We start from the raw sequence: 26,105 nt of genomic DNA, 5'->3' as shown, positions 1-26,105 counted from the left end.
CAAACTTCAGAGGGGCCTGGACATGCACTGGCTTCAGCAGCGGAACACGTCTGGCACTGCGGGATTTGATTCCCTGCCGTTGTAGTGTGTTACTGATGGTGACCTTTGTTACTTTGGTCCCAGCTCTCTGCAGGTCATTCACCAGGTTCCCCCGTGTGGTTCTGGGATCTTTGCTCACCGTTCTCATGATCATTTTGACCCCACGGGATGAGATCTTGCGTGGAGCCCCAGATCGAGGGAGATTATCATCCATTTTCTGATGATTGCTCCCACAGTTGATTTTTTCACACCAAGCTGCTTGCCTATTGTAGATTCACTCTTCCCAGTCTGGTGCAGGTCTACAATACTTTTCCTGGTGTCCTTCGAAAGCTCTTTGGTCTTGGCCATGGCGGAGTTTGGAGTCTGACTGTTTGAGGCTGTGGACAGGTGTCTTTTATACAGATTATGAGTTCAAACAGGTGCCATTCATACAGGTAACGAGTGGGGGACAGAAAAGCTTCTTACAGAAGACGTTACAGGTCTGTGAGAGCCAGAGATTTTCCTTGTTTGAGGTGACCAAATACTTATTTTCCACCCTAATTTACGAATAAATTCTTTACAAATCCTGACTAAATACTTTTTTGCCCCACTGTATTACATCCCTTAAGAGATTCCAGATGAAACTACAGGCTACATATCACTGTCACATATGCAATGATTCGTCACCAGGCACGTTCTTACACATTTTTTGGGACGGTCCAGTTAGATCCGACTTTTGGGTCTTGGTAAACTCTGTGCTATCGAGGTGCTGGAAGTCTTTTATATCCCCGATCCTGGTCTTTGTCTCCATAATGATACCTCTGAAATCTCCTAAAAAAAATACAATGCAAAATATTGTTCGCCGGATTCACATCCGCAAGGAAGACAATTACAAATGTCAGTCCTGACATTTGTCATCCGTATCATTAATCTTGAACATACCACAGCAAAATTAAATATTTTAGACATACTCGGGAGAAAAGAAAAATCTATTTTGTTGTTCTGAAAATAAAGCCAACATAGTAGTGCTTTAAACCCGCATCTTTTAACAGTCGCCTGGGGCAACCCTCTGCCCTGACCTCTGTAAAAACTCTCCTGAGACTCAATCACTCATTTCGAGTTATATTGAATAAAACATTTTTATAAATTCTCAGTCCATTTTGTAAATGTTTTTTTTGAGTGTCAGAAAGAAAGATAATATCCCTCACTTGTCATATCCAGTTTTAAAATACCAAGATGATAGCAAAAACACTTGGGTATCAACAGTGGCTTTTATACTGTACACAGCAAAATCTCCAGTGTTAAATTAACACTTTTGACAGTGTTATATGTTTAAAAGTAACCTAGTCAGTTTTGAAGATTAACAATGGCTAACACTGAGCAGTGCTGATTTTCTAACACTGGAATATTTCTAACATTTTGAGTTATTTTCCAGTGTTAGAAAATCAGCACTGCTCAGTGTTAGCCATTGTTAATCTTCAAAACTGACTAGGTTACTTTTAAACATATAACACTGTCAAAAGTGTTAATTTAACACTCAACAGTGTTGTATTTAACACTCAGAGGTGTGGACCCATATAGACACTCTCCAGTGTTAATTTAACACTGGAGATTTTGCTGTGTACGATTTCAGACACTAATAAAAGGAAACCGAGGTCCTACCCTGCACTAGTGCTGTCACAATATCAGAATTTTACTTTACCTGTAATCTATATATAATTATGGTCAAAACTATTCACCACTGTGCAATTTGTATTTAAAATATAATTAAGCTGAAATAGGGCCCCAAACTGCAATGCAGTAACACTTGTGAATAAAGGAGCTAGGTGAAGTAGAACAGTCACACCAACAAAAAGACAATAAAGAGTAATTAAATTAGGTATTAATTACTCATTATTCAGCTCAACCTAACAAAGTTACAGCAGCTTACCTGCTAACTGTGCAAGTGACTCAGTCTTACTTAACAGGTTTAATGCGAAAAGTGTGTGAAGTGATCGAAATTTCAAGAGTCTTCCTTTCCTCTATAAACTGCAATATGAGTCATGAGTATGAGTATAACTGTGGTGTCACTAAACTGATTATGATTTTATTATATTTAGGGGATAAAGTAGGCTGGAAGGATGTGGAACAGCATTTCAGGACCTTCATGACTAGATAGGCTTGTAGCTATCAGCCCTGCTGCTGGGTTAATGCCCTTCCGATCCAGCTCTTCTCATGTAATGACCTTTCTTGTGGCACCTCATCAGCATTCTTGAGACTCTTCTTGGGGGAGACTGCAAACGTGTTTGCGACTGCACATATGGATGTGCCGGATGTGAAAAAGCTGTAGGTGCTCTAGGTCTGTAGATCACATGCTAGTGACAAAGCCATTAGCAAAATCCAAAAATGGAGAAAAAAATCAGTTAAGAGGAATAATCTGTGGCCACAGCCTGAGAAATGTTATTCAAATTCATGTAAATAAATTGTTATTTAGCATATAATTCCTCTACTGTTATGTTCAGTGCCACGTGATATGACAGTGCAGAGCAACTACCTAAACTTTATTCCTAGCGTCAAATCTTCACTGCCTATGACCCTGACTCCTCTGCAAAAGGAAGACCCAAATCAGTCAAAGTTCTTATCTCCCTGGTATGACTGACAAACATGCACCCTAAAGCAGATAATCTGTAAGCTGGACACGAAATGGTGTCTCACTAATTTAGAGGATCTTCATTTTGCCTGGAAAAAGGCAAAAAGATGTTACTCTGTAAAAAAAAAAAAAAAAAAAAAAAAGACAAAAAAGCCCTACATAAATTCATCACAGAACAGAAACAACATTGGTGAAAGTTACAAATGATCTTCTCTCTGACAGTGGACTCTTCTTCATGTTTCTCCTGCTAAACCTCAGTGCAGCTTTTGATACTGTTGACACAGTGTTATACTTATCACCATTACAGAGATAAGAACATGCTGTTGATAAAAAAGGTACTGCATAAAACTTACATAAAACTGAGGTTGTTGTACTCAGCCCTTACAAATCTTAGAAACTGTCAATTCAATTCTGTTTTATTTATATAGTGCTAAATCACAACAGCAGTCACCTCAAGGTGCTTTATACTGTAAGGTAGAGACCCTACAATAATTCAAACATAATGTTGAACCAGATACTCTGGATGGCGTTAAGAGGGCAACACTTATAGTACTGCTTTCTTGCATGTGTGCAATGTCTCTAAAATCAGACAGCTTGGGTCTCAGAGTGATGTTGACAAAACAATTCAAGCATTTTTTACTTTTAGTAACAAAGTCAGTAAGAAGGGAAACTCAACTTCAATTATATATACATTCAATTTTGTGTTTACTAGATTCTTTTTAATTAGAGATACTTGTACTTATTAGAACAGTTTTGTGACTTTGTAATATATTGTATTTTTTAATTTAGTTTAGTTAATTGCTATGTTTACTGTCTTAGAGCCACTGTGACCACATCCTTTTCTCTTGGATTAATAAAGTATTCTGAATGTGAAGGGGTTGACTATTGTATGTCATTATACACTCAACAAAAATATAAACGCAACACTTTTGTTTTTGCTCCCATTCCCCATGGGATGGACGTAGAGACCTAAAATTCATTCCAGATACACAATATAACCATCCCTCCCAAACAGTGGTCACAAATCAGTCCAAATGTGTGGTAGTGGGCACATCTGCTATATTGAGATAATCCATCCCACCTCACAGGTGTGCCACATCAGGTTACTGATCTGACATCATGAGTAGTGCACAGGTGTACCTCAGACTGCCCACAACAAAAGGCCACCCTGGAATTTGCAGTTTTTTACGCTATTGGGGGTCTGGGGACCCAGAACCGGTCAGTATCTGGTGTGACCACCATTTGCCTCATGCAGTGCAACACATCATCGCATGGAGTCTATCAGATTGTCAATTGTGGCCTGTGGAATGTTGGTCCACTCCACTTCAATGGCTGTGCGAGGTTGTTGGATATTCGTGGGAACTGGTACACGCTGTCGTATACGCCGGTCAAGCACATCCCGAACATGCTCAATGGGTGACATGTCCGGTGAGTATGCTGGCCATGCAAGAACTGGGACATTCTCAGCTGCCATCTGCCCTGAACAATGTGAACCATGATTCATCCGTGAAGCGCACACCTCTCCAACGTGCCAGACGCCATCGAATGTGAGCATTTGCCCACACAAGTCTGTTACGGCGACGAGCTGGAGTCAGGTCAAGACCCCGATGAGGACGACGGGCATGCAGTTGAGCGTCCCTGAGATGGTTTCTGGCAGTTTGTGCAGAAATTGTTTGGTTGTGCAAACCAATTGTTCCAGCAGCTGTCTGGGTGGCTGGTCTCAGACGATCTTGGAGGTGAACCTGCTGGATGTGGAGGTCCTGGGCTGGTGTGGTTACACGAGGTCTGCGGTTGTGAGGCCGGTTGGATGTGCTGCCATATTCTCTGAAACGCCTGTGGAGACGGCTTATGGTTGAGAAATGAACATTCAATGCACGGGCGTCAGATCTGGTATACATTCCTGCTGTCAGCATGCCAATTGCGCGCTCCCTCATTGCTTGTGGCATCTGTGGCATTTTGCTGTGAGACAAAACTGCACATTCCAGGGTGGCCTTTTGTTGTGGGCAGTCTGAGGTACACCTGTGCACTACTCATGATGTCAGATCAGCATCCTGATGTGGCACACCTGTGAGGTGGGATGGATTATCTCAATATAGCAGATGTGCCCACTACCACACATTTGGACTGATTTGTGACCACTGTTTGGGAGGGATGGTTATATTGTGTATCTGGAATGAGTATTAGGTCTCTACGTCCATCCCATGGGGAATGGGAGCAAAAACAAAAGTGTTGCGTTTATATTTTTGTTCAGTGTATATCAGGTCATTCTAAAAAATCCCTGAAAAGCCTTCAGTTGATCCTAAATCCAGCAGCGAGAGTACTGACAGGGACTAGAGAGAGCGCATATTTCTCCAATGTTAGCTTTTCTTCATTGGCTACTTGTTAAATCCATAATTTAAAATTCTTCTCATTACACACAAGGCCCTGAATAATTAGGCATCATCTTGAAGAGTTCATAGTAGATTACCACATGAATAGAGTACTTCTCTCTCTTACAGCAGGCTTACTTGTGGTTCCTAGAGCCCCTCTTCTATGTAATCAGCTCCCAGTCTGGATTCAGGAACAAACAGCATCTTGACTTTAAATATTAGTCTTAAAATTTTCCTTTTTGATAATTTAAAGTAAGGGCTTGATCAAGTGACTCTGAACCCTTAACTTACTTATCATGTAAGAGGCCAAGCCTTCTGGGTGCTTCCCATGATGTATGGAACTCCGTCACTCACCTCTTTTCACTCTCTCTGTGTTCATATGATATTTTGCATTTAATCATTAGTTATTATTAATAACTAATGATTATGATAAAGAGCCTGGGACAGTGGTATAATGCCAATCTCAATGATACCTGGCAACTTGAACAACTACAGCAGAATATGGCTAATGACCTCAGGCGGATTAACAACACTGCACTCCCAGGGAAACTGAAGCTCTGTTGCTTCCAGTTTGGGTTGTTACCCAGACTACCGTGGCCGTTGACAAAGGTCTCACTCAATCATGCCAATCAATTGGAGAGGCTAGTGAGCTCCTACGTTAAGAAGTGGTTCGGACTTCCCAAATGACTCAGCAGTGTTGGGATACTATCATTGCCTATCCCTAGCCTGGTAGAGGAGTTTAAATGTGCAAAAGTGAGGCTTGAGATGTCACTCATGGACTCCCGGGTCTCACCTGTTTCAGAGAACTTTGTGCATATTTTGTTAGTTTCAACTGAAGGGTAAGACCTCTGCTGTAGAAACTTCACTGCATGCCAATGTTCAAGATTTTTTCCCCATTTGCATGCAGATATTGAAGCTAATGTCTACATGGAAATGAGATGTCAGACATCAAATGAGACAGAAATCAGCTATGGCATGAAGTGGCAGACTCGACTCAGAAAAATACATGAATGATGTATTTTATTTGGAAAGTCTTCTGAACAGTTCAAGTCATATTAAAGAACCCTGTAACACAGTCAGTTTTGCATCTCTAATGAATAACTAAATGTTAAACTATCTGCTTGATGTTAACTCATAATGAGTAATTGCATTTCAGAATAAATGTAACACTGACCCCCGCATGAATGCGTCAAAAAGAGTTCGATCACATCATTATATTCTTTATTTACATATTCATGTTGTTGTTTATTATGACAAATATGTTTTTGTGGAATACAGTTTGACAGTTGAACATATTTAAATTCAGAGGTCCTAATTGAGCTGTATGTGATTTTCTGGTGTTTTTACTGAGGTTGAATACTACAAACTTATTTGTTAAAGTAAAGCTTTCTCACAGTTTCCCTGACAAAATGACAGTTATGCTACATGATCAAGATAGCTGCCAATACATTCTTTTAGACTTCATTCATATTTTTATCATCATAAAATATGTGTTACTGTATTCAAAGAGATTAATTAAGAGTTTCTTTCAGCTACAAGCAAATCAGGTTCACAGCTTAATATTTGGCCCTGTTGTATAAGGGCCATTCTGTCATGGTCCTGGGTCTATAACCCAGTGTTTTGTGTTTTTGAATTATTTATAGTTATTTATCCGGTTGTTCAGTGATGACGCGACGAATCCTACTTCCGGGCCTAAAGTAGTCTGCGTTTAATATGGCTTTTGGGTTGTTAACATGTTTAATGTTTTGTATTTTCTTCTATTTGATCTCAAAAAGCTCCTAAAACAGTCAGTGATCACTGTTGACTTCCCTCGGCCTTTATTACCGCTAATCATTTATTTAAGCTCAGTTTTTAAAACCTTAGGATGTAACTACAGCCCAGCCCATGCAGCAGTATATGAATGACTAACCTCGTATTGTGGATGGATTATCTCAGTTGTTCTCCTGGCTGAAGTTTGGTCCTTTTACAGCATCCTGCCATGCGATTACATTTGTTCCTGACCACCGAGAACACTCACGTTAACTTTTATCGAGTGGAAAAAAAGTTAGCTTGTTTATATTATGCTAACATAGCTGTGTCGCTAGCGGTCACGTAGCACATCATTATATACCAGCTAGCCCAACTTCAGTAACCCTACAAACGTCACTGCTGTTTAGTTTTCTGTCTTCATTTATGCTGGAAGTGATAATAGAGCTGTACGATTTAATTTGTTTCCAAACCGCCGCAGTCAGGACGTGTTATATTGTATTTAGATAGAAGCTAGCGAGCTAACGGTGTGTTCACACCGAACGCGATGGACGCGAATAAAACGCCCCAAACGCCCCTAATTTGACGCGTGTACATTCGCGTCTCAACGCGTGTCCAAGAAAAATCCATCGCGCCTCAAAATATGATATTTTGACGCGCGTGAACCGGAAATGTGGGAGGAATGTGGGAGGGAGTTGTGCCAGACTGGTATCTTTGCAAGATGGCAGCTATCGAGCTAGCGCTTGATGAGAGAGTCTCCCTTCTCTATGTACTGTGGAGAGCAGAGCAGCAGCGTAAAAGACGTCCTCGCCGTACCTGGGTCCATCAGGTCCTCCAGAGGCATGAGCAGTTTGGTGAGTTTCACCACTTGCTCCAGGAGCTGCGCCTGGATGACGGCCGATTCCAGCGCTATCACCGTCGGCCAGTTTGAGGACCTGCTTTCCCTCGTCGGTCCCAGCATCGCCCGCTTAAACACCAACTACAGGCGCTCAATCCCACCTGCAGAGCGCCTGTCCGTCTGCCTGAGGTTAGTAAAACTATTTAATACGGTAGTCCTTTATTGATATCTGTGCTAATATGCTAATCCATCCAGTTATACACTGCTAACATGGATGTGCTATGCTAACAGTGAATGCTGTCGGTGTTTACTGAAAGCAAACTGTGGTACAGAGACGACTCTTTATAATATTTCTAGTGATACTCAGAAGCTCTCATCAAGTCCCGATTTAATTCGATTTATGCTGTTATCAGTGTTTGAATGATAGCATGGCTGTGGTGTCACATCAATGTATGCGCTCGGTGTTTGCTGATATCAAACTGTAGCATTAGGACCACTGAGTTAACCTTTGTAGTGATACTCACTCCTTTTTATTTAGACCTGGTTTAATTCTGGGATAGTTGAATATTTGTATATAATCCCTGCAGCTGTCAGACTCTATAGCAGGGGTCACAGCCTTTATTAAAACAGAGTTAGATAAAACTGAACAGTTTGGTTCATCTTTAGTTACATGGTTCTATCTTGATAAGCTGTCTTATCACAGATTAATTTTTCAAAAATATTAATGATTTAAGCAAGGAAAGGGCTACATGTCAACACACAACTCTTTATTTCTATTAATGTCTTACTTCATTCCTACCTGATTGACATGTTTAGGAATTGTGAGTGATTGGCTCACTGTAGTTGTGAAAGTTGCTACCAATCAAATTATGATATATTAAAGTTAAAATAAAACACAACTGTTTTAGGTATGACCTAATATACATTTTGTAATTATCCTTATAATTACAAAATGTTTTATGTAAGATTTAAGTTTTGTGATTTATATCTGACATCACAAAAGTATTTTGGAATTTGAATAATGTATTTTGTAACTGCAGTACATATAATACTGATTTTGAACAATTTTGTCCAGGTTCCTTGTCACCGGGGACTCCTTCAGGACCATCGCGTTCAGTTTCAGAGTCGGTGTGTCCACGGTGAGCCAGATCACCCCCCAGGCAGCGACGTCCATCTGGGACTGTCTAGTGGACGACTTCATGGCTGTGCCTTCACCTGGAGACTGGCGTCCATCACAGAGGGATTCCAGGAGCGCTGGAACTTTCCTCTGTGCTGTGCAGCTCTGGATGGGAAGCACATCCAGACAAAGGCACCCCATATATCATATAGGAGACACACACATTGATATACACTAAATATTCATTTCATTTCTTTTTTGTGGTGCCCAAATTGATGCACCTGCTTGATTTTGTTTAAACAATTATTGCACACTTTCTGTAAATCCAGTAAACTTCTTTTCACTTCTCAAATATCACTGTGTGTGTCTCCTGTATGATATTTAACTGACATTTTCTATTGTAACAACCAACGATTTATACAGGAAAATAATGTCTATTAACAAGGTTGCCCAAACATCTGCATCCCACTGTATCAGTATATTTTGTCATTAGTATAATATGAAATAAATTCTACATGTGTCAAGTTGTGTGCCAACATTTGCTGTGTAGTAGAACTGAGACATTAGTCATTATAAACATTTATTTGAAATAATATTAAAAGTCTCAAACAGAAAAACATTAAACATAAATATATAAAATATAAGAATTTACAGAGAGACAGGAATAAAAAGGACCAGCTGCTCTCCAGAGCAGGAACAAGGCTGAGGAGGAAATGCTCCATTGGAGACTGGTGTGGCCTCTTCAGAGACTCCAGGATGGCCAGCTCCACCGCCGATGGACCGTCCTGGGACCCGTCCCTCATCTGCCTCGGAGCCGTCCTCCTCTGTGGGCCTGTAAAACAGCACAAAACACAAAGAAATGAGAAGGCTGCTACTAGATTTTAATTTCAACATTGAAAAAAACAAAAAACAATAACAGGATATAATCAGATTGGTTGTAGATATTTAGTAAAGGTGATCACAAGGGAATCCCACCGACTAAAAAGGTATCAGTGCTTGCTGTACATATCTGTGGGTGCAGCAGCAGGAGCTCAGGGACTGGGGATGCTCTGCTGCAGAATCAGTTGGTTCTATCAATACAGTATTAAATGTTAACAGGTTGGATATAATAATCGTAGAGTAGACAGTGGTCCCTCATTTATTGCAGGGGTTCTCAGAATAACTAGCCCCTGGTCACAGTTCTCACAATTGATTCTCAAAGTGCAAACCTTTGTAGATTGCAAAACGTAAAAGTATTATTATGCCGCGGTTTGTCTTCATCTGCCCGCCACTTTCGTGCGCCTTTTCCCCTCACGGTGCAGGTGTCTATTTCCGAATGAGGCTCATAGTTATGGGTGTTTTTGTGCTGTTTTTTCTATTGGACGCGATGGTTATCAAAACCAAACGTGATAAATTTGGCAAGCGCAGGAGACACGGCATGGAGCAGATTTGTCAATCAGGCTGCAGAATGCAATGCTGTACTGTGCAATAAAAAATCAGCGAAAAAGCAAAGCAGTGACGGATGAACAGCGGGACCACTGTGTACTGTTTATTAATAAACAATAAAATATATTCCTAAATGACAACATGCATAAAAGCAGAACGGTATTTGTACGTCAGTGGGAAAATAGCGGTGGCTTGCTAGCTTTTGTGCGGCTTCACGGGTCAGTGAAAACTTTCAAAAGAGAAATGAATGAACTTACCAGGTTTCCCGATCTTTTCACATATCTTCCTCCAAGCTCGGTCCTTTTTATTCCTGTCTCGGTACTGAAAGCAGCTGGTGTTGTACAGCTCCGAGTTGTTTGCTACCGCATTGATTAGCCTTCCCCTCCATTGAAGTATGAAAGGCTTTGGCTGGATCTGCCCCTTTGACCTAGGTAACAGCCACGTCACCAGGCTCCTGATTGGTTGTCGCGGCGCGATTTGACGCTGGAGTTCAGATTTTTCCAACTCGAGTGGTAGACGCGAAACGCGCGTATGCACAAAATGCAACACAAAAACTCACGCGCGTGGTTTTATTCGCGAGTCAAACGCGCCAGACGCGCTACACTGACGCGCGTTTCACGCGTTTTGGCGTTTTCGCGACGCAAATCTGCTTCCGAATTTTCGCGGGACCCGCAATCGCGCGTCATCGCGCCTTTCCATTGACTTTACATGTAAACCTGACGCTCTATTCGCGTCCATCGCGTTCGGTGTGAACACACCGTAACTCCCTGACTTCTAACTCCGTTAAATGTCATAAATTCCGTTTTCATGGATGCCTGGACGTCAAACTCAATTGTTACACCTGGTAGAGCAGAACGCTGATCATTTTATTAAAGATGAAAGACTTTAGACAGTTTTTCAACTCTCAGTAATGCCATAGTGATCGTTTGATATATGGACCTGCAGCGGAGTTTAGACCCAGACACGGCTAGTGACGTCAGACTGAACAACCGGATAGTTTCTAGTCTGTTGGGTTCCGTCTCTGTGTCTCCCCTGTGTTCCTTGTGTCATGTCTAGTCAACTTCAGTTTTCATGTCCGTTCTTCCCCGGTTCTCATTCTGTGTCTCATGTTTCCTGTTCTATTTTGACAGTTCCTTGTCTGGTGTGTGCAGCGTGTTCAGTTTTGCTTCTCCCCAGTCTCGTTGTGTGTGATTACTCCCAGCTGTGCTATCGTCCTGTGTCTCATTCCCCCGTTATCTCTCTGTGTATTTAAGCCCTGTGTTTCCCTCTGCCTGTTGTCACGTCGTCCCTCATGTTCCTGTGTGTCTCTCCCATGTTCCTTGTTTCCCCGAGTGGTTACTAGTTAGCTCCTGGCTCCTAGTTTTTCTGTTTATTGTTTTCCTAGCTCCCTAGTTTAGTTTCTTGTTTAGTTTACGTTTTATGTTTGCTATGCTCAGATGTTCACATCCATGTCCAATCCTGCCAGCCACACAATGCAATCTTCACAGAACAATGCGACCACACCATAGACCCAGCAGATTCTGCTCACCTCGAGAGGGAAAGGGATCTCACTCGCTGTGAGCCCAGGAGCTGGCCAATCTCATCAGTTCATACAGACTGTTTTTCTTTGAAGCTCGAAAACTTTGATTTTGTTTCTAAATCTGAAGAAGCAGAAGTTTCTGTTTCTGTTTGTGTTGAACCCAAACTGGGCCCCAAATAAACTGGACTGTGTGTTTCCCAGCTCTCAGAAGCTGTGTTTTCTTTTCCTAGGGTCACCCATTCAAAAACTGTGTATAGTGTTTTGTGCCACTCAGTCGGTACTCTGAGACTGTCTCCACTCTTAGCTGTCCCCAACTGTTCCTTGGGTGGGAACAGCTGGTGTCCAACCGTTACCTGTTCCCCAGGTGAAGGCAGCCGTGACTCAGTCTTCCTCTGCACCTGTATATGTCCCTCGGGTAGAGGCAACTTGGCCTGTTCATGAGTCTGTACTCGTTCCTAGGGTAAGGGCAGCTGGGACCCTGCCTGTCCTTGCACCCGTCCATGCTCCTTGGGTGGGGAGGGCTGGTAATTGGAAGGAAGGAAACAGGTTCTGGCTGTTGTGAGGCCAGCCCCTCACAATAACTTCAGCTGCTGCCGTTAGAGCATCCTGATCAGGCTTTGTAATTTGCTCCAACCCAGCTTCCTTTGCAGTCAGCTGGTGGCTCAGGTGAGCTGTCTCAGTTTTCTGTATCACCAACTGGGAGCTCAGATGAGTCGACCCAGCCTTCACCTGTTTCAGCTGGGAGCTCAGGTAAGCTTATCCAGCCAACTAGATACTCCACATTGCTGTTGATGCCAGTGGAGCCATTTGAACAGACTGCGTACACTGCACAGCCCCAGCCATAGCATCCTGGGCTGGCTGTGTGTCCTGCACAGCTCCACCTCACTCTGTCTCTGCCAGAGGTTTCTACACTGTCTGATTCAGGTCCTGTTTCTGATCTGCTAGAGGTTTCCACACCGTCTGGTCCTGTCCCTGTGTAAGGGGCTGCTAGCCCCGTTATGTAAGGGTATAGAAGTGCACAAGCTGCCTTGAACGACTAGGGGGTAGTGGGATCTGGGTCCGTGACCTCCCTTAGTACAGTTGACCTGGATACTTACTACTGTAAGAATGGTTTTAGCTGTTGCTAGCGCAGAAGGGGGGGGGGCTCCAGGGCTCAAACCTGCGAACAACGGCTGCCCGGAGTGCACTACGCTGTCGAGCATTAACTCAGCCTAGCCCCACATACCTGTACCCAACCAGATAACCCAGGTGCCCCTATTCCAAGACAACCTGGTTTGACAGAAACATACTACAGTCACTTTTAAATCACGTGTAACCCTTTTATTTGTTCAACTGGCCCTCATGAACCTACACCGTACACCAATGTTAACGGGGCCCTGAAGAACACAAGTAACAGAAAGAAAAACCCCAAAACACTCAAAAAAATAAAGAAATCCAATAAAACAAATAAAACAGGCCGTTATTCCCCAAAGTGGTGAGTTCTCACCCCCCTACCGAAAAAGGGCCCAACCATCACAATTCAGAAAACCAATGAAAGGTTAACACAGAAACTCTCTTATTTAGGATGGTTAACACAGCTTTACTTCTTTAAAGTAAAAGTCTGATCCAGTGTCAGCACCTGCAAATCTGAGGCCATGATCCTCAGCTGGAAAAGTGGGGGAACTCCACTAGATGGGAGAAAAGGATTCTTTTGAATGACACATATCTGGATAACCTAGGCAACTAGAGCAATGTTGGTACATGTTGGTATTGTGAGAGATGGAATGTACGTTATCATCTACCCATTTTCTTAACCATTTAAAATAACATTCATGTGCTTTTTGGGAGGAATCCAGAATAGAAAGGCTCAGGAGATTTAAATCTGAGAGTTTGTCTTTCTTGCTGTGAGGGGACTGTGCATACAACTATAAAGTTCTATACTAAAATACAAAAATGGAGTAGTTGTAATTGTATTAAAAATTTAAAACTTATGGGGCAGTACTTTTTAAATTCATTATTTATCTGAGAACATTAGTTACTTTTATGTCAATAATATAAATTGTAGATTATACAGAAGCAGAACAGAAGACCTTGGTTAATTCACCAAACATATATTATAAACTATTTTGATAATTATTCATTATTCATAATTATTATGCACATCATCTAAAGTGTTTTGTTTTTTGTTTTGTTTTTTTGCAACAAGCAAACATGCTCTGCAACTTGTGTTGCTCTAATGGGGCGCCAGCCACAGAAGCCGTGTGGTTACTGTGTTTCATTGAATAGGAAGTGCATTTAATTACTCTGGATGTATGATTTTTCAGCTGCCACATTTACCAGCTGGTTATCCATTATTCATATGGAACAGAAGAAAGAGACTTTTTGAGTAGGACCATTCAGCTGCTGAGATGTTGTTTGTTTGATTTGATTAATGAAACAATGCAAAGGTTAATTGTGGGGGGGGGGGGGGGGGGGGGGGGCAAGAACGAGAGGTTGAGATTTTTAAATGAAGTCAGTCCAATTAGGATGAGATATATATAGACACTAGATAGATAGATAGATAGATAGATAGATAGATAGATAGATAGATAGATAGATAGATAGATAGATAGATAGATAGATAGATAGATAGATAGATAGATAGATAGATAGATAGATCCGTCTTGTCAGGCATTGCTAACATCTGGTCCTATAATGACCCCATGTAGGCCAATTATGGATCTTCGGGTCAACATTATGTCAGCAGCTGTTCTCCACCGTGAACTATGTTTAAAAACAAACATCGCTCACACCTCACAGATGACAGCTTACAGTCCTGCGTAAAGATGAAAGTGACTTCGTACCACGGCAGACCCGCTGCTTTTCAGCATCTCTTTATTGACCACTTTTCACACACGGTTGCTGTACGCATACAGCCGGCTGTAGCTTTTCAGCTCACAGCCCGACACATACCAACACAACAGCATAGATGGCACAGACGTTAAGGCAGCGAGGCGTGATTGCGGGTGCTGCTCAGGTGCGTCCGCCTCCCCTGCAGCGGCGCAGCAGGCCACACCCCGCCACACACATTAAAAAGGTAAAATACATATTTAGGCAGAATTTTGCAAGTATATATTTTTCACTTTCTAGCAGCATAGTGCTTTTTTTCCAATTACTTTTTGAAAGTCAGGTCAAGGCTCCAAAAGCCCAAAGGCGATATAAGGTTGGCGGCTCACAACAGTTTATGTTTGCCGGGTCATTTTAGTTTGGCTGGGTGTCTTTCCTTTTGTTATATTTCTTTAAGAGTTCAAATTTATGTGTTAATTACATAAATTAAATGTAATTTTCTCTGTAGCACTTCATGGATTTTATAAGCAACAAACCTTAGTTGCTCTGTGGATTTTTTTTAAAAGCAGTTAAAAACTTTTCTGTTCAAACAAGCCTTTTGTTGATCTACATATTTTATATTCTTTACATTATTTACATTTGATCTTTTAAATTGTGTGTAATTCCTATTGATTATATTGTTTATTTTAATATTTGTGTACAGCGCTTTGTGACTGTCTGTCTGTGAAAAGCACTTAATAAATAAACTTTACTTATTCACACAAAGCATAAAGGTAAAAAAAAACAATGTATACAGTGTTATCTTCATTTTAGATTTCAAAAAGTATTTTCGGCTCCCAGTGTTTTCTTTTGCGTGGAAACCGAGTCCAAGTGGCTCTTTGGGTGTTAAAGGTTGCTGACCCGTGGACTAAACCAAGTAGTGAATGTTCCCTTGCATGAAAGACTGAGAGGAATCGTTACTCACTCTGACCACTCAGTCACGTAGCAAAACATGAGACGGCGAGCGTGATAGGGCAGCCAGCAGACCACAAAGGCTATTACCACAGCTCCTGAACACAAGGAAGAGGGGAAGTGTTAGACACCAGTAACTAGGCAAACAGACACAGAAAAACAGAAAATTGATTTGTTAATGGAAAATACTCATTTGCACACTGTGCAGGATGTTGACACAAGTAATTAGGAATCAGGCTTAAACAAATGCTTTGATTGTTGATTTATACCAAGGACATCAGAACAAAGAAACCAGTGAATTTTTGATTTAAAAGATCAACAGAACAGTATTGTGACAGTGTCAATAAATTTCCTGTACACATCACTGAAATTATTTTTCAGTTGAATTTTTGAAATCAAAAACCACATGGATTGAATCCAGTATCTCCTGTCATAATTTGTTAACAACCAGATGATTTATTTTGTAATAAAAGAGAGACCTTTTTTATGGATATTGGAAATTCCCTGTACTGATTATTTATCATGTTCATGATGACGCACTATGTCAACCAGCTGGCAAATATTTCAGTTTCACTTAAAACTCAGAGTAGATAATGCTGTAGGAGTCTTTCTGATCCAAAAGGGACTCGTACACTGTCAAAAATATTCAGGTAGAATATTCATTTTTAATAACTGGACAGGATCATAAATGTTCTGCTCAAACCAACACAGAGAGACTGAGACAATAAACACTATTATCAGCACTATGTGCTTAATTTATTTGATTAATTTACCCCTTTTTCCTGCAGATCTTTGCAGCTCGACCAGTCTGTTTCTGTTTTTATGGAACCTCCGTAATTGCTATAGTAATTACTATACTACCGAAGTATAGTATTTGAGTAGCCCTTAGCTCATGCAAATGTTTAACTTATGTGGACCTTGTGGTTAAGTTTGTATAATTCAATACTTGAAAAATGTATGTAAAAGTCAGACAGAACAAAAGAACCATTAATATTAGGTATATTTAAATTAGTTGTACATCATCAGTTGCATTATATATGACTAAAATCCATGTAAGAAAATTGATGAAATAAACTCAATAAATAGCCTTCAGAGACTGAGAGAATGATACAAACATTTATTGATAAAAGTTGAGCAAGGGAATTTACATATAGAAAAAAAGTGCAATGAACCCCAAGATTACTACTTTGCTGGATTCCATCCAACAGATTACATAAATACCCTCAGAACTCATCACCACACAAGGGTATTTGATTTGGAGTAACACAGGAGGGAAGAAAGACTCCTAGTTCAGTATTCTTTGGTCACTGGATACAGCATACTGGGGACCACTGTATTTGACCATATGGAAAAACTGCTTTGACGACCTCTTAAATCTTGCAAAATGCTGTCAGTGTCAGTGTCACATAAACTCCTTTTTTCCAAAAGAGTAAAGTACCTAGAGTAGTAGTAAAGAGAGTTGACAGTTTGTCTTGCAACCGGAAGATTGCCGGTTCGAGCCCCGGCTCGGACAGTCTCGGTCGTTGTGTCTTTGGGCAAGACACTTTACCTACTGCCTACTGGTGATGGCCAGAGGGGCCGATGGTGCGATATGGCAGCCTCACTTCTGTCAGTCTGCCCCAGAGCAGCTGTGGCTACAACTGTAGCTTGCCTCCACCAGTGTGTGAATGTGAGAGTGAACGAATAGTGGAACTGTACAGCGCTTTGAGGGCCCAAAAAGCGCTATATATATGATCGGAAGGTCGGCGGTTCGAATCCACTTAACGGCTACCCTGAGGTACCCCTGAGCAAGGTACCGTCCCTACACACTGCTCCCCGGGCGCCTGCTTAGTGGGCTGCCCACTGCTTCACTGAGTGAATGGGTCAAATGCAGAGAAAAACAAGTAATTTCCCCATGGGGATCAATAAAGTATCCATTATTATTATTATTATTATTATAAATGCAATCCATTATTACCTAGATATGGCTGACGATTAAAGTTGAAAGCATAAATGTGAAACTCGCATTGGATCCCAGCTATAGCTAGGCATTATCCCCAAATAGCAGATTACTGTATACCTAACATGTAAGTTCACATCTCAGACAACCTCACCTGGACCACCAACACCACCTCCATCACCAAAAAGGCCCAGCAGCGCCTCCACTTCCTGAGATGTCTGAAGCGGGCCAACCTCTCTCCTCCCAACATCACTATGTTCTACAGAGGGACAATAGAGAGTGTTCTGACCAGCTGCATCTCCGTGTGGTTTGGAAACTGCAATGTTGATGATCTCAGCAAACTACAACGGATTGTTAAAGCACCTACCAAGATCATTGGAACATCTCTCCCTCTGCTACAGTCATCTTTCAAATCGCTGCATCAGTAAGGCCTCAGGTATCGTGCTCGACCCGTCACACCCCTCACATGGACTCTTTTCTCTCCTCTCATCAGGCAGACACTACCGCAGCATCGGGGCCAGATCCATCAGACTCCTGAACTCACTACCAGCCCTCCCCCCCCCACCACACACACCCACACAATCTGTTAACTGACTTTTTTTGCACTTTGCACACCACTACCTCTGTAAGACACGCTACTCTATGTGTAGCATCCCTGGCTGAATGATGGTCTCTTATACTGATGCTTCACAGAGGTTTTATTGGAAAAGTTTTTATTGAAACATTCAGTGAAGACACCGTAAGAGCTGGGAGCAAAACAAAACCAGCAATATTAATACCATAACATCAAAGGAAACAAATTTCTCCTGCTCACATATAGCATTTACATCAAATTTACATCACTCAATTCATTATATCACCTCACTAACTTACAACTACACATAAAGGTCAAGGTCAAGGTTAACAACATAAACTCTATTAAACGACATTTTGATTGCATGTAACTTATTCCGTTAAAGGAAACATTAACAAACCTTGTGCCACTGTCAGCCAGGTACTAATTGGCAAAGTAAACGTACATATTTTTCACTTTAAGGCACACTATTTACCATATCCTAAAAGAAACGTTACTAACAGCCCTTTAGCGGTTTTGTGCCAGTTTCCTGTTTCAAAATAAAAGCACGGATTTCAAAAATAAAACCAAAGTGCCTTTCAAACAAATGTAAAAAATATTTACCAAATTTAAAGGTCATTTACACTATGGGCAATTTATGCTGCCCTATGAACAATCTTATTCACTCTGGGTTGAACTGGGTTTACAAGCTGCTACACTGGTCACTTTAAACCACACCAACTGTAAATTCTAATTGTAACTCTCAAGCGGATATTTATTTATTTTCTTCTCATTTTTATATCTATTTATTAGCTTGCTTTGCACTGATGAAACCAGAGCCTCATCATCTCAAATCTCTGTATGCTGGACTGGATATAGCAGAGATGACAATAAAGTTTACTTTAACTTTGACTTAATGAATGAATGAATGAATGATTGTCTGTGAAGGTTCTCAGTCATCCAGGTCATCGTAGTCAAAGGAGCTTGCAAAGAAAAGCGTCTGGACTTCTTTAAGTTGCTTGAAGACGTTTCACCTCTCATCCGAGAAGCTTCTTCAGTTCTAAGGTCAAATGGTGGAGAGTCCCAGATATAAACCTAGTGGGAGTGACCCCCCACAGAGGGACAAAAAGACCCCCTGATGATCCTCTAATCGCCTGAGCCAAGGTGGGAAACTGGGCGTGGGTCCCAATCAGCCAGAGTTTCGGGTGTGTTCATTGTGAAACCTGGCCCCACCTAATCATGCGAATTCCTGAGGTCAGATGGCCCAGGATGTGAGTGGGCGTTAAGGCGTCTGGGAAGGGATCTCAAAACTGGATTATAGATGGCAGAGAGTTGGTGTCGTAAACCCCCGCCTCTGTTCAAAGATGGTCGCTCACAGTGGACATAGATGGCTTCTTTCACTCCTCTTTCAAACCATCTGTCCTCTCTGTCCAAAATGTGAACATTGGCATCCTCGAAAGAGTGTCCTTTATCCTTAAGATGCAGATGGACTGCTGAGTCTTGTCCTGTGGAGGTGGCTCTTCTGTGTTGTGCCATGCACTTGTGAAGTGGCTGTTTGGTCTCTCCAATGTAGAGGTCTGAGCATTCCTCGCTGCACTGTACAGCATACACCACATTGTTAAGTTTGTGTTTTGGCGTTTTGTCTTTCGGGTGAACCAGTTTCTGTCTGAGCGTGTTGCTGGGTCTGAAATACACTGGGATGTCATGCTTGGAGAAAACTCTCCTGAGTTTCTCTGATACGCCGGCTACATAGGGGATGACAATGTTCTTGCGTCTGTCCTCCCTCGCTGGTGTCTGATCTTCTTTTCTGTGCCTCTTTGCTGACTTTAAGAACGCCCATTTAGGATAGCCGCACGTTTTGAGTGCTTCCTTTACATGTGTGTGTTCCTTCTTTTTCCCTTCAGGCTTAGAGGGAACATGTTCTGCCCGGTGGTGTAGGGTCCTAATTACTCCAAGTTTGTGTTCCAAAGGGTGATGGGAGTCAAAGAGGAGGTACTGGTCCGTGTGTGTGGGCTTCCGGTAAACTTCGATGTTGAGTTTGCCGTTCTCTTCAATGTGCACAGCGCAGTCCAGGAATGAATGATTGTTTTTACTTTTACTGTAAAGATCAGTGAAAGTGTAAGTTTCTTGAAAAGTATAGACATGTGTGTACTTAGTGATGAAACATTAATGTAACATTAAATGTGTGAAGATTGTTATTTTGGTCTTCGGGTCAGGCCATTTTGAAGTTGTAGAGCTTGTTAGCGTTGTGTTATGGTAAGCTGTCAACAGGTTTTGGACCCATTGTGCAGGACTCAGGAAATGGGCAAAGTGAAAACACCTGGGAAGCACAGCTGAACAGCTATTCCACAGTCACCTACTCCACAGGTGAGGGCAGCCATGGCCAAGTCCTCCTCTGCACCGGAATCTGTTCCTTGAGTGGAGGCAACTGGTATCTGGCCTGTTCCTGCGCCTGTCCCTGTTCCTAGGGTGGGGACAGCTGACACTCAGCCTGTCATTGCACCCACTGGGAGGGGGTGGCTGGTGTTCGGCAAGCACCAGCACTGTATCCATTCCCATGAGGAAAATGGCCAGCACTTCACAGTAGCCTTAGCTGTGGAGTTGTGTGCAGGGGGTGTGATCTGCACAACTTTAGCCAACTCCGCCTCCACCTGTCTCAGCTGGGAGCTCAGCTGAGCAGTCTCATTGTTCTGTCTCTGCTGAGAGCTTGAGCGAGCCGACCCAGCCGCCTGCGTCATCTGCTGGGAACTCAGGCAAGCTTATCCAGCCAGATATGATCTCCACATCTCCACATCACCATCTGGTTCTGCTCCAACAGAGCTCTCCGCACCGTCTGGTTCTCATTCTGTTCCACTAGAGGTTTCTGTGCAGTCTGGTCCAGCCATGTTTCCACCAGAGGTCGTTGCGCTGTCTGGTCTGCACACCTGCCAGATCACATCCTGCGCGGAATGCATGTCCACATCCTGCTCAGCCACAGCCTGCACGTACTCCTTCTCCTCCTCGGCCATCAACCAACCACACCATCACAGGCCACCTTCCAGGCCACCTGAAGTTTTATTTGGCGCCGCCATCGTCCTCCAGATCTGTGGGCTAAGGAGCCTCACCATCAAGGACAAACCCCAGACCTGCCCTGGAGTTGCCGCCGCTTCCCATGTGATCGGCCTCCTGAATCATCTCATCGCTGCTGCTTCTTATAAGGCTTTTATATTTTTAAAATGTTTTAATGCTTTGTATCTTGTTCTATTTAATCTCAACAAGCCCCTTAAACAGTCTGTGATCACTGATGGCCTCTCAGTTTTTATTACCACTAATCATTTTAAAGTTTAGTTTAGATTGCATTTGTCCCTGACCATCGGGAACCGTTAACATTAACTTTTATCGAGTGGAAAAAAGTTAGCGTTCATCCTCCAGCTTCACTGTTTATATTATGCTAACATAGCTATGTCGCTAGTGATCACGTAGCACATTGTTATATACCAGCTAGCCAAACTTCAGTAACCCTATGAATGCCACTGCTGTTTAGTTCTGTTTTCATTTATGTCAGAAGTGATAGCAGAGCTGTAAGTTTTAAATGTTTCAGAAATCCCTCAGTCTGAACATGGTATATTATATTTAGATGGAAACTAGCAAGCTAACTCCCTGCTAACTTCCAATTCCATTAAATTGAATAAAATCTGTTTTCATGGATGCCTGGATGTTAAACTTAATTATTACACCCGGTAGAGCAGCCACACTGATCATTTTATTACAGTTGAAAGAATTTAGACAGTTTTTCAACTCTCAGTGATGCTGCAGTGATTGTTTTACTTAGGGACCTGCAGCAGAGTTTGGGCCCAGACACAGCTAATGTCGTCAGACTTAAAGACCTGATAGTTATAACTTGGTATTTTAAAGATTGGTGGTTCAATTCCTGGCTCCTCCAGTCAGCATGCCAAGCATGCAAGACACTGAACCCCAAGTTACTTTCTGATACATTCATCAGAGTGTGACTGTTAGAAGGAAGGCACTAACGTATAGAAAAAGTCCTTGTGTGAATAAAGCACTTTGAGTGCTCAAGTAGACTGAAGTGCTTTATAAGAACCAGTCCATTTACTTGTGTGACACAGACTTGACATCAGGCTGAACTCATTGATTTCACCACAAAACATTTTTATTCAGATTTCATTGTTTTGGAGTAACCTGTAAGAATGAATAGTTAGTGATAGAGCAAAGTTTGTGATCTCCCTAGGTTAATTATCTATTACCTCAAAATCCCAGTGTGGCTGAATAATTGGTGGCAGTTGCTGCTGATAATGCCTACTGTTGTCATTTATGTCTGCTGGTTTCCTAGCAGCTTCTTAAAGATCCCCGCTGTCATATCCAGAATGCAACATAACGCATGTAGTTAAAGAAACCTCTCTAAACAGTGTTTATTGTTCTCTGTTATTTCCTATCACTGCATGATAGGCAGGCAGCAGAACATAGACCCCAAAGATATTCAAGTGCTGATTTTTATGTCTGTGAGTAGAGATTATTACTGGGTCAAACATACATTTACTCTTTTATATCTCTGGGTATGAGATTCTGTCTACAGCAGGTGATTGATAGTCCTTTGTTTTCCATCCTTTTGTGCCCTGTTAAGAAATACTTGTCTCACAATATCCCACAAAGTTGGCAACACTTAACATTGATATTTTTGTTGTTGATTCCTCAGTGGGTGTAATAACATCCGCTGTTTGTTGAGACAAGCCTCAACAGGGCAATTTCCTGTCTTTCCATAACCTTAAGTACATAAACAAACTGAAGAAGTAAAAACAGTGTGCATTTGTGTGTGCATGAGTTGTTGTCCCCACAACATGAACAATACCTTACCACATTAGTTATGGTTGTGTTCTAAATTAGTCTCCAGAAAATGAATTTAAATTAATGTAACGTCCTGCTATCATGCATACATGAACATGTTTATTTATGCGTGTTTGCATTACACCCATATAGTCAATCAATAAGTCAGAGGCAGATCTTTTTTCTCTGTAGTCTCTAGCACAAAGACAACGTAGTCCTCAGCATTCTGCTCATTACTATTTGTCACTGTCAATACGTCTGTTCAGCAATTCTGAAATCATGGTACCTTCCTCGGTCATGGCCTTTTTATTCATATTGCTAAGTAGAACTTAACCATAGCACTATGGTGAAGAGTAAGCTCAAATATTTGGAGCCGTACTTGTCTAATAAGGTCGTCTGCAACCTTCCACCCCCACCCCCAACTCTGGCTCACCAATCCCTGGGGCCCAATGTGTAAATTCCTAACTACCACTGTACAAATACACAAACAAAAGAAAAGTGTACTCACTCTTTTGGACAGATTTATCTGAGTGTCGATAAAATTTAGTACCCACTAAATTATCTGGAGGGGCATTTGTGAATAATTCATTGTACATTATAAATAGAGGTAGGCATGTTGGTAAACATAAAATACATTTATGATTTTATATATATATAAAAAACCCATAACCTGTGAAACAGTTCTGGTGTGTGTAAAAGTCTTTCTCATCTTATCCCTACCTTTTTGGACTTCACTTGAAAGCATGTTTCCCTTATAAATAAAAAGTTATGTTGTTTTTATAATTATATAAGGTTAATGTCATGGTCCTGGGTCGGTGACCCAGCATTTTGAGTTTATTGTTATTATTTTCTAGTTTCTTCTGCTTTTATATTAGTTCTTAGGGTTTGGTTCTGGTGTTCAGTGTTTTATTATCCCTACCTGGCTGTAGCTCAGGTGGCAGAGCAGGTCAGCCACTAATCAGAAGGTCGGTGGTTCAATCCCAGGCTGCATCCTGGCTGCATGCCAAATATCCTTGGGCAAGATACTAACCCCGTGTTTGCCTATTGGTGGTGGTCAGAGGGCCCGGTGGCGCCTGTGTCCGGCAGCCTCGCCTCTGTCAGTGCGCCCCAGGGCAGCTGTGGCTACAATGTAGCTTGCTATCGCCAGTGTGTGAATGTGTGTGTGAATGGGGTCCTATGGACTAGAAAAGCGCTATACAAATGCAGGCCATTTACCATTTACCTGTGTCTTCCCCTTGTGCTCTGTTCGTTTGTGTTGTAAAACAGTCTGTGAGTTTCCCGTTTTACTTTGAAGGTTTGTGTCTCGTCGTGTCTAATTAGGTTCAGCTGTGTTCCCCTCTGGTGTGTCATTCCCTCATTTCCTTGTGTGTATTTATAGTGTGTGTGTCTGCCTGTGCTCCTCGTGGGTTCGTCTGTGTTATTCTGTGTTAATCAGTGTTTCTCCGCGTCTCTCTGCCCTGCTTTCTCCGTATCATCCCGTGTCCTTAGGTTTGTTTATTAGTTTTTCCCAGTTTAGGTTTACGTTTGATTCAGCCCTCGCTTTTGTTATGTATTATGCACTGTAAATAAACTCACTCACATCATTGCCGCTGTCTGCTACTTGGATCCTCCTTCTCATCACCACAAGACTGCTGCCCCAGCCGTGAAAGTTAACTTATGAAACTTATAAGTATTCATGAATACTTCCTCACTGTGTTTATGTACTTGTAAGCTTGAGCTGATCAACCTGTAAAGTCAAAGAATATGACCGTTAGAGCTTGTTCCGGTCAGTGATAGGTACATCCTTCCTGTCCCCTTGGTATTTTCCCAACACGTTCTCATCCCAAAGCGTAACATATTATGCCATGTGAGAAATCGTCGGTATGTTACGTTTTTGGCCACCCAACACGTCTCTATGTTACATGTTTGGAAACGTCAGGAAACATGAGAACCATTTGGAATGAATCTACATGTACATTTCGTTTTACTTTATCATCATTAATTACTTTGGAAAACACTATCTAATATGATCAAGTCTGTGGTTAAGATTAGGGTTAGGGCTGGAATACACTGCTGGAACAAATGTTACCGCCGGGAGCGTCATTCTATTGGATTCTATCCACAATCCAGCGCATATCATAGGGAAGCAGAAGGTTACCTTTCGCGTTCCTATGGGACGCCTCGGGATGTGACAAATCGTTGCTATGTTACGCGTCGGATTGAGAATGGTCTGAGTTTTATTTTATTTTATTATTTTTTTCTTTTACATTTTATTCTTTGTTTATGTGAATAGGTCTCTTTATTTTATTCCATCTATGCCTTTAAAATGAAGTGAGAGCTACAGCCTTCCTCATAGTGCTCTGGCCGAGCCCATTAGATTTGCAGATGTTTAGATTTGGTTCTTGTTTTCTGACAAATTATCAATTTCTGGAAAACCTCAATTGCAGGCTGGTGAATTGTTATTAACTTGAGTGAGCCATGTTTTGTTCTGCTACTGTGCTAAGTACACACACACACACACACACACACACACACACACACACACACACAGGCGTAGAGTGATATCTGATTAACATATGAGAGAAGGCAGTATGACCATAAAGAACTGAAAATTGCAGTAGAGTGTCACTCTATACTGAAATAGAATGAGTTGGGGGAGTATTTGCTCTGTATGGCTGTTTATCCTGCATTAAAATTAGAACAACACTTGCAATACCCCTACAATTCTAAAAGCTTCAAAATGTAAAGCTATATATATATGTATATATTTCAAAAAGCATTGTAAATTGTAGGTTGTTAGATGTTAAATACATAAATGTGAGCATTAAAAAAGCCAATTACAGCTAAACCAAACAAACCAAATTTATTTGAAGAAAAATAAGATCAAAAATTGAAATTCAAGTACTGAACAAGTCTCTGACCACCAATATTAATAATGACCCAATTCAAAGTTCTACCAAAAGTAAGCACAGATAATGTACTGGCAATGCTGGGAAGGCAACTGAAATCTTCTGGGTGATGGGTGATAAAGGCAGAAACATCAGTGACAAAACCCTGGGGGCAGATTTCATGAATCTTTACTAGATTTGTGTTTTTTGTAGTAAAAGCTTTTTTTGAATTGTCAATGATGAAACAAAGACAGGTTATGTTTTGACTGGGTTCAGAATTTGGACCTATTCAACTGTAATTATCGCACACACATATGAAGAATAATTCTAATTAAGTAAAGGACATGGAGTGGGAGTAAAAGGAAGGGAGGGACTGGTCTGTTCTCATAACCCAAGACCACATTATATGTGAGACATATTACAACTAAGATTTGCCTGTCTCTGTATGATAATGATAGCACTCTAAGTCAGAACAGTACGAGAAATCATTACAAAATGTATTTTTTCT

At 41.6% G+C, this 26,105-nt stretch overlaps 1 protein-coding gene across 1 annotated transcript in view; it reads right to left on the bottom strand.

Moving 5' to 3' along the window:
- The window catches only part of ntsr1 (neurotensin receptor 1 (high affinity)), a 91,671-nt gene that overhangs the window by 18,643 nt on the left and 46,923 nt on the right, over positions 1-26,105 (bottom strand). Inside the window, exon 3 of the mRNA XM_026154669.1 lies at positions 15,431-15,515. Within this exon, the coding sequence (XP_026010454.1) occupies positions 15,431-15,515 (85 nt within the window). The remainder of the gene's footprint in view (positions 1-15,430; positions 15,516-26,105) is intronic.

Source organism: Astatotilapia calliptera, chromosome 20 (genome assembly GCF_900246225.1).
Source record: "Astatotilapia calliptera chromosome 20, fAstCal1.2, whole genome shotgun sequence".
NCBI lineage: Eukaryota > Metazoa > Chordata > Actinopteri > Cichliformes > Cichlidae > Astatotilapia > Astatotilapia calliptera.
The sequence above is the reverse complement of the archived record's forward strand: the minus strand, read 5'-3'. Positions and strand labels throughout refer to the sequence as shown.